This window comes from Catharus ustulatus, chromosome 25, assembly GCF_009819885.2.
Source record: "Catharus ustulatus isolate bCatUst1 chromosome 25, bCatUst1.pri.v2, whole genome shotgun sequence".
In the NCBI taxonomy this organism is placed as follows: domain Eukaryota; kingdom Metazoa; phylum Chordata; class Aves; order Passeriformes; family Turdidae; genus Catharus; species Catharus ustulatus.
Genome location: NC_046245.1, coordinates 6,927,991 through 6,939,768, shown reverse-complemented (window position 1 = coordinate 6,939,768; position 11,778 = coordinate 6,927,991). Strand labels below are relative to the sequence as shown.

The 11,778-nt window shown below is 49.8% G+C and overlaps 1 protein-coding gene across 1 annotated transcript; it reads left to right on the top strand.

The window, feature by feature from the left end:
- Positions 1–43: 43 nt before the first annotated feature.
- TIMM17A (translocase of inner mitochondrial membrane 17A) lies at positions 44–10,990 on the top strand. The gene is made up of 6 exons (XM_033080019.2): positions 44–151; positions 4,499–4,598; positions 6,026–6,089; positions 6,839–6,967; positions 8,534–8,644; positions 10,637–10,990. Exons 1-6 carry the CDS (start codon positions 126–128, stop codon positions 10,705–10,707), a joined length of 501 nt encoding a protein of 166 aa, XP_032935910.1. The 5' UTR covers positions 44–125; the 3' UTR covers positions 10,708–10,990.
- Positions 10,991–11,778: the final 788 nt, after the last annotated feature.

The following is an 11,778-nucleotide window of genomic DNA, read 5'->3' as shown; positions in this document are numbered from 1 at the left end:
CAATCAGCGTCGGAGGCGGGGCCGGAGCATGGCGCACGCGCAGACACGTCCCTACTCTGCTGCCATTGGCTGGCGTGGGGCCGCCGCAGCCAATCGCGCGCGGGGAGGTGGTGGGGCCGAGCAAGATGGAGGAGTACGCTCGCGAGCCCTGGTGAGGGGAGCGGAGCGGAGCTGGGTCGGGATCGGGATGGGGATCGGGATCGGGATCGGGATCCGCGAGCGCCGGGAAGTTGGGGGGGAGCGGTACGGGCGCGCTCTGGGGCCACTCCCCGTCGCGGGGGCGGGGTTGACCTTGGTGGGGCCCCTTGAGGGAGGCGGCGGAGGTCATGCCGTGGGGCCCGCTCGAGGCCTGGGCACCCAAACCCCGCCGCTGCCGAGCCCCGCGCGGCGTCCCGAGCGGCGAGGAGCCGGCGGGGCCCTGCGACACGCGCTGCTCATGCGCCTCCGGGGGCGGCGGGCGCTGCACTGGCGGTCCGACGTTCAGCACCCGCCTATTCAGCAGCCTTACCTCGGTCCCTCATCGTCAGCTTCCCTTCCAACCTCCCCTTACCCTTAGCGCCTCCTATTGGCCTCCCTATCCTCAGTTCCCCTTATCCTCAGCTCCTCACGTTCTCCTCTCCCCCTCCCCCCCGCTCCCCTCCTCATCCTCAGTCCTTTCGTCCTTCTCAGATCATCCGTCCTCAATCTCCCCTCCTTCTTAATTCACGTCGTGTCTCCCCTGCGATGTACAGTTCTTCCAATACTCAGTATCCCCTTCATCCTCAGCCACCATCTCAGTCCCCCCATCTCAGCCTTCCTCCATCTACAGCCCCCCTCACTCTCAGCCTCCCCCACGCCCCAGTCATCATTTTCTCACCCATAATTCTTTCTCAGTTCTCGCCCTCATCCTCAGTCTCCTCCATCCTCAGTTTCCCCCACCCCCTTCCTCAGCCTTCTCTCACCCTTAATTCATCCTCAACCACCCCTCAGCCCCCAAGTTCTCCCTCATCCTTGCCCCACCCCCCAGGTTCCCCCTCACACCCGCAGTGGCCGTGCCCCTCTCCCTCCCCATTTCCATAAGCTTAGCCCGGCCCCCTGGCCCCCTCCATGCCAAGTGTCTGAATCCTGTCATGGTTCAGCATTGTCTTTGTAGACCTACACAGCTACATTGGCTGTATGTCAGAGGTGGTATTTGTAATAATAAAAGGATTGAATGCAAGCTCAGGGGCAGAGTTTCTCAGCGTTGAGAAGAACTTGGGACAAGGGCCTGGAATCACAGGCAGGACAGGGGGGAATGGATTCCCACTGCCAGAGAGCAGGGATAGATAGGGTAGTGGGAGAAAATTCTTTTGTGTGTGGTGATGCCTTGGCCCAGGTTCCCCAGAGAAGCTGTGGCTGCCCCATGCCTGGCAGTGTCCAAAGCCAGGTTGGCCAGGGCTTGGAGCAGCCTGGGATAGTGGAAGGTGTCCTTGCCATGGCAGGGGATGGAATGTAGTGAGATTTAAGGTCTCTTCCAGCCCAAACCATCCTGAGATTCTGCTTACCTTTGCAGACAGAGACCTGCGACTGTTCATGAGGCTTTTCCCAAACTTTGCAGGTTGCTCTACTGGTGTGTGTTAAGTTTGTTCATAAACATCACCCCTGCCTTTTTACAACATAAAGCCTGGGACATGAGCGAAGTAAATAGTATTTATTAGTATATTGCTGTGGGCTCTAGGTAATCCCAGTGTTACTGAGGTTCGAAAAGACAACTCGGACCATCAAGTCCAACCTGTGACCCCATCTTGTCAAGCAGACGAGAGCACTGAGTGCCACATCCAGTCATTCCTTGAACACTTCCACAGATGGGGATTCCACCACCTCCCTGGGCAGCCGCTTCCAATGCCTGGCAGTCCTTTCTGTGGAGGAATTCCCCCTGATACCCTCTTGACCCTCCCCAGGCACAGCTTGAAGCTGTGTCCTTAATGCTGTGCAATAGGGATGTTTTGCTGCCAAGCCATGTGGGGCTGTTGGTGTTCCCCATTGTTCTGGCCCCTTTGCTACTGGTCACTCTGTGGTTCCCCTGTTATCCAGCCCCCAGGAGCTGCTATCCTGGGGTCAGGCTGGTTCCCGATGAGACATTGGCACAGAGAAAAGGCCCCTTTGTTCATTTAAAGTGTGGTGACCTCTATTCCAGTGGTTGTCCAGCTGTCAGAAGAGCTGCAGGATGCTGTGGGGCTTGGAGGAAGGACTGACCCATCTCCCAGGCAGGCAGAGCTGGTGTGTGGCTGTCCTGGAGCCCTGGGAAAAGTGAAGTCTTGTCCTCTGCTCTCTTTATCGCTGCACAATCTCTGGTGCCATCAGGAGCAGGAACCTGACCTTATCCATATGTCATTTCCCTACAGCCAGGGCTCCCCTCAGAGTCAGGGAAACAATTGGCAGTCATGTTATGCTTGTAGATAAGTGCCAGATTAACAATGGAATAATCTCTTTTCTTCTCCTCAATTCTTTATGAAGTCAAGCAGTGCCAGGGCTGGGGGTATTTAGTGTCAGCTCTGAGGGAGTTTGGAGGAGCTGACACTGACACATGGCTGGCTGTGCTGGGACCAAAGATGATCTCTTATTCAAAAGCTTCTCAGAAATGTTTGGAGACTAGTTTATAGGGAAAATTAGGGGCCCTGAAGGTAACAGCTAATGAGGTTAAACAGGGAAGCGTTCCGTGATTGGGGTCTCATTAACAAGGCTTCAGGAAAAAGCAGCCAAGATTTGTAGATTGGAATTCCTTGATCTTGTGGATAAGGGAAGCCCACTTTACAAAATCTATTTAGATTTCCAAAAAGCCTTTTAACGAGATTACTCTTAGAGAGTTAATAAAGGGAAAACGTTTGGATGTTTTATTCATTTTAGGAGAGAACAAAACAACAAAAAATCCCTGAGAAAAAATACGAGTTGCTTTTCTTCTTGGCATCTTGGACAAGAGTGTGTCTGGAACTTTTCCTGATGCAGGAAAGAGTGGAAGGAAAATAAACAGTTGAATTATTGAATGCAGTTAGGGCTGAGGGGGTTGTATTGAGACTGTGTGCAGGCAAGGCAGACAAACAGGAGGGGACAAAGGATGAAGTATGGGTTTGGGATCTGGATGTAGCTGTCACTGGGGACACTCCGTGGTGACACTTGCTTGGAGTCCTGGTGCCTTGGGAACAACCCAGTGATCCAAGGTACAAAAGCAAAGCCAACACCTGTGCACACAGGAATTCCCTTGGGCAGGGCTGGCTGTGGAGGAAGAGGTTTGGAAATAGGTTGCGAACAGGAAGAGCCTGGGTGAACACATTTAGGAGGAGGGTCTGCAAATTAGAGATACTTTCTTCAGAAAGAAAACACCTTGTGGCAAAGCCTGCAGCATAGTGAGGGGGATTTGTCACCCCTCACTAGAGGGGGTCTGTAAAGTGTGGAAGGGGGCAGGTCAGGGATGATGTTCTCCTGTGCCGAAACTGGAAGCTGTAGGGGATCCTCAGCAAGAGAAACATGGCATTCAAAGTGGAATTGGAAGCACTCATCAATGCTCCTGCCTAACAGAAGCACTGAGCTTGCCATGGTGCTCAGATTTGTGACCTGCATGCTGTTGTAGGCTAATTTTTGCATTTTCTGATTACTGGCAGTATAGGAGTTAAATCATCTGAGTGCTTGGCTGAAAGATCTCAATGCAAGATGAAAGAAACCAAACAACTTTGCTATTTTTTGCTTTGAAATTACCCACAGTGACAACAGATGTTAATGGCATCTTAAAGCTCACCTAATTTAGTAGTTTGAGTTAGGGTTGCAAGACTCCAATTCTTGGCAGAGGTTCTGAACCCCAAATTAAGGCTCCCCTGGCAGTTACTGACGGCCTGTGCTGCAGGAAGGTGCATCTATGCAAGGTTTTCCTGGCTGCTCTGTGGAGTTGGAGCAGGAATTGTGGGTGCTATACCTCCGAGGGGATCTTTGGTTTGTTTGAATGGACTTCAAAGATCCAGGATGCATCAGGAAAAGCCTTTCCAGCTCAGCAAAGATGACTTTGAAGTCTCAAATAAGTGGAACTAATGAAAAGGGTGTGATTCAAGAAAGCGTGTTTTGTGCTGTCTGGGAGCTGAGTCTCATGGAATTTGCTACCTCAGTTCTTTGTAGGTCAAGAGAAGAATGAAATCGGGGAATTTAAAGCTGTTTACATTATGTTAGTAGGGCAGAACTGGAATTCTGCAGGAGTTTTCCATGATGGAAGTATGTGTTGCTGCCTTATGTGAGGAGTTCAGGCATTTCTGTTTATTTGGTACTTCCCACTGCAGGGAAATGGGCCAGGAGACTCTGGCAAAGGTTGAGTTTGTTTTGCTGTGATATTCTTGGTTTTTTGTTGCTGCTTGCTCAATGAGCTGGATATTAGACAGTACAGCCACCAGGCTTGATCTTCACCCTGGTTATACCAGTGCCAAAGTGCTGGATCCATCCCACTCACACAGTTTAAAGTGATAGGATTTAATTTTTTCATCTCTATTTTTCTTTCCAGTCCATGGAGGATAGTGGATGACTGTGGAGGGGCCTTCACCATGGGAGCCATAGGAGGGGGCATTTTCCAGGCTATCAAAGGCTTCCGAAATTCCCCAGTGGTAAGTAAAATCCTCTGAAGGTTCATTGACTGCAGTTTTGCCTTCACTGTCCTTTCCCAGGGTGTGTGGCAGTGAAGGCAAAGGAGAATAAATCCCTGTGCAGGAAGCCGGGCTGATTAAAGACCTGTACATTGTTAATCCAGACTGTGAGAGTCTGTCCTGGCTCGAGATCTGTGGGGGTTCATCTTTTGGAATAAAATTGCTGCTTCCCTGTTTGCTCTGGTGGCTGCAGTGGGACACTGGTAGCTTGTCCCTCCCTAACTGATGAGCATTTCCCTCAGGATGGAGAAGTGCGTCAGGAAAGCTCTATCTTGGCTGATCTCCTGCCTCTGGTTATGTCTGCATATAAGGACATGAAGCCTGGACTCTCCTTTCTCTCCTGGCCTTTCCCTTTCTTTTAAAACATGGAACAACTCAAGGAAAGAATCTTTTTCTCCTCCAGATTTATATTAAAGAGTGTAATTTTCTTTAATTAATCTCTTATTTAATAATTTTCCTTTTTATTTACTCATTTTTTTTAATGCTCAAGTTTGCTTTCAATGCAGGAGTGAGTAAACATTGAAGGCAAGTTTTGCTGATGCAAGTTGGTTTTCACTTTCAGGATATCTGCTGCAAAATTTTGGCTATAAACCCATTGCGGAGACATTTGATAAATTAAGATCCAATTGCTGCTTGAACATTTGTTTTAAAATTTCTCTGACTTCATATATAAGGTGTTTTTGATGTTACTCTGACAATAAGCTGTTGGTTTGAGGTGGGTTTAATAAATAACTGTTTCCAAACTAGTCAGATCCTGCAGACGCTTCACTTGAAAGGGACTATGTGCTTAATTAGATTCTTAATTTTACTTGCTAAATATACCTATCTCCACTTCTGAGTGACAAAAATAAAACTTGATGGATGTTCTTTAAATTGTGTTAAAGTGTGGGAAAATGTGTAATTGTTCTGTGGCATCCCGGGTGATGTGTTGAGTATTGGACTTTGGAAGGCTCACCATTACTTTGCTTCTCTTGGCTACAAAGACACCTACAGTTCCACCTGCAGGAATGACAAGACATAGGACAGCTAGTGGGATTGCCTATCAGATAGGATGAAAAAATGATACATGTGAAAAATCACTGCTTATCCTGCTAAAGTGTTACTTACTAAATGTAATGCCTCCTTCATTCCCACTGGGCTATTCAGACTGTGAACCCAAATTGTTTCCTGCCTGGTGGCTATAATTCCCATCTGTACCTGACAGCAGTATTATATGGGAGTGATAAATAATGAAATAGGGGTAAAGCACGTTTTGTTTCAGCTTCTCTCAGCTGCTTTGTGGGGACAGCTCAGAAACGTGTCGGGCCTGTGGCAGGTTTTTGCAATATAGACTCAGCTTGGCTGTTAAGATTTTCCTGTTTTATTTTAACTGAATTCTCTTATTTTAGGGTGTAAACCACCGTCTGCGGGGCAGTTTGACAGCTATTAAAACCAGAGCTCCACAGCTGGGAGGTAATGAATTTTGGAGTTTTGTTGCACAGAATTAACTGTTGTTAGATAACAGAGTTTGGGAATGTAACATGGTTCAGCTGCACTAACACCTGAGCTGAATCTCGGCAGATTTGTTGGCCCAAGCAATGGGTGAATACAGTTCTGATATATCCAAAATGAGTTTGGTTGGGGAGGACTTAGTCTGTGTTCCTGGAGTGATAAGCCAGGGTTAGTAACTGGTCTTAAACAGCGGAGCTTCCTGGAGCCTCTTCATGGTGTGGAGGGGGTTAAGATAAAACTAACTTATTACAAGAAATTATCTAGCTTGGATCAAAAATAGAACTTGGAGATGTCCATGTGTGTAGGATGCTGTAGGATGCCAAGCTCCTGAGGTCACAGGAGCAGGGTTGGGTGAGGTGTGACATGACTCTACATCATTGTCTGTGAGGAAATATGTTAAAAAGGGATAAATCTGGAAGTTCCCATAGCTAATCTGACTTTGTTAGGGTGAAAGTTCCATTATAGTCACAGTTTGATAAATTTTCTGTAGTTATAGATTAGTGAGATGATATATAAAATGGGGGGAGGGGGGAATGATGACATGTCAAGTTGGAAATTTTCCTATATTGATTTTAACTTGTATTTGCGTCTTTATGAGTTTGAATTTACTTCATGTCTGAAAGGGAGCACAGTAAGACCACAGCATCTGTAGTGCAGCACAACTGGCTTCTCTGCTCTCTCCAAAGAGGCTTTGGTTTGATTTGGAACAGGGAGCTTTGCTGTATGGGGAGGTCTCTTCTCCATGATTGACTGCAGTATGGTCAGAATGAGAGGGAAGGAAGATCCCTGGAATTCCATCACGAGTGGAGCCCTGACTGGAGCCATTTTAGCTGCAAGAAGTAAGAAACTGGGGATATCAGTTGAAAATTTCCTATTCTCTAAATGTACAGTTCTCATTGTTATTGCAAAGCAGCAGTCTGTGACACCCAAATTGGAATTTGCTATCTCAGCTGCTGAAAGATAATCTGAAACTTTTCTCCTGTGCTTAGGACAGTAATAATCATGTTCCTAGTGTTCCTTGAAGGGAGGATGGGGGCAGTTACCCAGTAATTATCCTTTAATGCGGGTTAATGGATGCAAAATTACAGTAATTTTACGACCATAAGGCACACCGGACTATAAGGCGCACCCCCGGGGAGTTGGCAAAATTCGCAACTTTGTAAATCATATAAGGCGCACCGGACTATAAGGCGCACTTTTTCTTGCAGCGAGGAGCCGCGCGGTGCGTAGCAAAGTAACAAATTACTGGCAGGTGCTCAATTTGCAAACATTTTTCAAAGATTGGTGTAGCCTTTAAATGCAACCCCAGGCACCCTCCCCGTGCAGCGGGCCCCGGCACTCCCACCCACCCCCGGCACCGGCTGGCACGGCTCCCGGCTCCCACTGTGCGGCTGCGCTGCCTCCCGGCATCCCCCCGGCGGCGGCGCTTGTCGCTGCTTCCCCGCGGCTGGCGGCAGCGGCGCCGCTTCTTGCCACTTTCCCATGACAGTGACGGCAGCCGTGCCATTTCTCCCCACTTCCCCGCGGCCGCGCTGCTTCTCTCCGCTTTCCCGCAGTGGCGGCGGCAACCACGCCACTTGTCGCCGCTTCCCCGTGGCTGCGCCCGCTTGTTGCTGCTTCCCCGCGGCCGCAGGGGCTTCGCTGCCACTGCTTTGCTTTGGCCGCAGGGGCTGCGCCGCCGCTGCTCCGATGCCGCTGCCAGGTGGGCTCTGCTCAGGGCTGTTGCAGGCTCACACTTCTCGTTCCCCCCGTGCCTGGGCCAGGGCTGCCCAGGTTCTCGTTTCTCCTGTGCCCCGGCCGGGGCCGGCACCGCCCAGCTTCTCGTTCCTCCCACCCCCACGCCTGGGGTGGCGCCGCCCGGCTTCTTGTTCCACCCGGGCTGGGGCCGGTGGCAGCTCCCTCCCTCCCCATACGGCTCCTGCCGGCCGTGGCCACCGCTCCCGGCCCCCCTCGCGACTCAGCACTCCCGTGGCACCACCCCCGCATTGCGGCTCACGCTTCCAGTTTGGGAAATTTCGCAACTGTCCATTATGTAAGGTGCACCGGACTATAAGGCGCACTTCCGGGTTTGGGGGAAAAATTTAGTCAAAAGGGTGCGCCTTATAGTCATGAAATTACTGTACTGCTCTGAGTCTGCTTTAGGAGAGTTTAGGGCACGAAGAGGATGGTGAGGCCCTGACACAGGTTACCCAGAGAAGCTGTGGCTACCCCGTGCCTGGAAGTGTCCAAGGCCAGGTTGGCCAGGGCTTGAAGCAATCTGGGATAGTGGAAGGTGTCCCTGCCCATGGTAGGGGGTGGAACAAAATGATCTTTAAGGTGCCTTCCAACCCAAACCATCCTGGGGCTCAATGGATTCTAACATGTAGCAAAGAAATAAAGTGTTGGTTTGTGCTTTTCGTTTCCAGATGGCCCTGTTGCCATGGTCGGATCTGCTGCGATGGGTGGAATTCTCCTGGCCCTGATTGAAGGAGCTGGAATTCTGCTGACAAGATTTGCCTCCACACAGTTCCCAAATGGTAAGGAGCTAGCAGAGGATGTGTCATAAAGATCTGCTTTCCTGATGTGCTTCTGGCAGTCATCTTCTCATGCTAGAGTGAATCTGCACTGCCCTGCCAGCTCCTGAGGCTGTGGAAAGCCAAGGAGGAGCTACAGGTGCTGATGACATGAGATTATCACCAGCTGCTTCCCACTGGGAGACTGGAGATAGCATGGCTGAGATCAGGGATGTCCCTGCTGTCCCTGGTTTCTGCCACACATCTGGCGCATGGTGGTTAGGGTTTTACTCAGGGCTGGGACACAATGGTTTGAGGGAATGGCAACAAGTTGTGGAAAAGGAGAGGTGGTTCTGGCTGGCTGTGATCTGTGTGGGGAGTCCCAGGGTGACAGGATGTACACCTGGCAGGGACAGATACATGATTTCCAAAAAGGATGGTGGTGATTCTCTTCTAAACTGCTTTAATATCTACATCCCTTTTTTCTTTCCTAAGTAAAATGCAAGCAGAGCTCTACTGAGTCAGAAACAGTTGTGTGAATGCTTCCTGTGAAAAATCCTAAATACCTCTGTCACAGAATCTGAGACTGATTTGGGGTGGCAGGGACCTCAAAGCTCATCTCATTCTACATCCTACCATGGGCAGGGACACCTTCCACTGTCCCAGATTGCTCCAAGCCCTGTCCAACCTGGCCTTGGACAGTGCCAGGGATGAGACAGCCACAGCTTCTCTGGGCACCCTGTGCCAGGGCCTCACTATCACAGGGAAGAATTCTGTCCCAATAACCCATCTAACCCTGCCCTCTGGCAGTTAGAAGCCATTCGCCCTTGTCCTGTGACTCTTGGTCCTTGTCCCAAGTCTCTCTCCAGCTCTCTTGGAGCCTCTTTATGCACTGGAAGGGGCTCTAAGTTCTCCTCAGAGCCTTCTCTTCTCCAGGCTTAACACTGCTAGCTCTTCCAGCCTTTCCTTGTAGGAGAAATGCTCTGCCTTATTTTGGGAAGAAACACAAACCACTAGAGTTGGATGTCACTAATTCCCAAGTGAATCCTCTCCTGGGTTTGTTTGCCAATATTCTTCATCCAACCTGAACTATGGCAATTTCTGTTCTTTAAAGATGCTTGAAAATTATTCTGCCTTGGAGAAAGTGTATAATCTGTCCATGACAATTAATTCTCTATGGATTGTCCCACCACAGGTGTGTTGCTCCCTCCAGTAGCAGGCAGTGGATCAGGAAGCTGACTCCACACTTGTTCCATTTAATTGGTTGCTTTATTGTTGGGCAAGTCACCGCAGTTAAACCTTTCCAGAGGGGCCAGGGTCACCTCAAAGGCACTAATGAGCAAGTTTCCAGCTCTTAGATAACTGGAAAGGTTTCTCTTTCCCTGCTCTGGTTCATTTCCCTGTTAGAAAACCTTGCCCAGTGCAAGGTTTCCCTGCCCGTGGAGCAAAATGAGACTTAAGGTCCCTTCTAAATCATTCCATGATTCCATGATTCTGTGAAACTTGGAGAGAAGTAGTTTATCTTTGGAGCACCTTGCACAGCATACTTTTGCTAAAAGAGCTGAAGAGGGGCTTTGGACAAGGCCCTGGAGTGACAGGATAAGGGGGAATGGCTACCACTGCTAGAAGGCTGGGCAAGATGGGATATTAGGAAGAAATTCTTCTCTATGAAAGTGATGAGGCCCTGGCCCAGGTTGTCCAGACAAGCTGTCTGCCCCATTTCTGGCATGGAATTCCATGACAAGGTTGGGCAGGGCTAGGAGCAGCTTGGGGTAGAGGAAGGTGTCTGTACCCATGGCAGGGGGTAGAACTGGTTAAGCTTTAAAGTCTCTTCCAACCCAAACCAGTCTGTGATTCTGTGCAGCTTTTGAAACTTTTTATGAAACCCAAACAATTCCAGGATTTATGATTGATTTAAGAGGGATTTATATAAACAAACCACCTGTGAATTCTGTTAATAGGAAGAATCTCCTGCATTTTGGTATTCATTTGCCTTTTCCCCTGTTCCTGCTCCAGGCCCACAGTTGTCAGAGGATCCATCCCAGCTCCAGCCACCCCCGTTCAGCGACTACCGACAGTACCAATGATGGTCCCCTGCCACCTCCTTCTCCTTCTCCTTTTCCTTCTCCTTCTCCTTCTCCTTCTCCTTTTCCTTCTCCTTCTCTTCCCCGTTCCTCAGTGGTCCCATCTGGAGGATGCAGAGAGGATTTGTACTTACACCAGTGGTTGTCCCTTATGCACCATGCCAGGAAGACCTGCAGCATTTCTCAATGTCAAACTGCTCAGGAGAACTTTTAGAAAATTTATTTATTCCTGATATATTCCATTGCTGTAATGTCTGGTAGAATACAAGGAGGTTTGAGACAAGGACGAAATGGAGTCTTGTCATCCTTTGGACACAGACTGGAGCGAAAGTCTTGGAGTCTCCTCTGGCATATCTCACCTGCAGTGAATGCAGCTAGAATGTAGCCTCTTCCCTGCTGGATTTAGGTTATGGGGCTGGAGGGGGAAGCATTGCACCTGCCCCCAGCTTCCTGCTTTTCATCTCTGATTTTGGCCTGAGCAGAGTTACCATATCTGCTCTGCGGTTTTGTCCTTAAAGTCCAGCTCTGGAAGCCCCTTCCCTCTTGCCAGCAGTTACAAAATCACATCCAGGGAGGTTTTCTGTTGTTACTCATTAATTAACTAATTGAGGCTGTTACTTGCTAGCAGTTCCTGATACAATATCCAGCCTGGGGGATTTCCAGAGCTGGGCCACATCCAAACAGCTCTGTAAAAGGACACCCCCACCTCTAGGGGATGGCAGGGACAGGTGGCACAGGAGCTGTAGTGACTCTGCTCACACTCCTACAGGCAACGTAGGTCAGGCAGTGGCCTTCAGCTGCCTGGGCTGGGCTTTGCTGTGCTGACATCTGCCCCTCCAGACCCCCTGGCAGTCTCTTCCCTGTGCACCAGGACAGGCCTCTGACTGGGGCACGGTCCTCCACTGCCCCCACCCTAGCCAAGCTGTGACACCTCTCCTGCCCTCCTGAGCCCCCAGGGTAGTCACAGCCCTGGAGCTGTCAGCAGCCAGGGCTGGGTTTTCTGCCCTGTTGTCACCACAACACCCCAATTTCCTGTTTTATTCCAGCCCAATCCAGAGTCTACCGCAGCTGGAG

Coding starts and splice junctions, on each gene's coding strand:
- TIMM17A (XM_033080019.2), top strand. CDS start 126: ATGGAGGAGTACGCTCGCGAGCCCTG. Junction 152..4,498: donor GAGTACGCTCGCGAGCCCTG/GTGAGGGGAGCG, acceptor TTTTCTTTCCAG/TCCATGGAGGATAGTGGATG. Junction 6,090..6,838: donor CAGAGCTCCACAGCTGGGAG/GTAATGAATTTT, acceptor GATTTGGAACAG/GGAGCTTTGCTGTATGGGGA.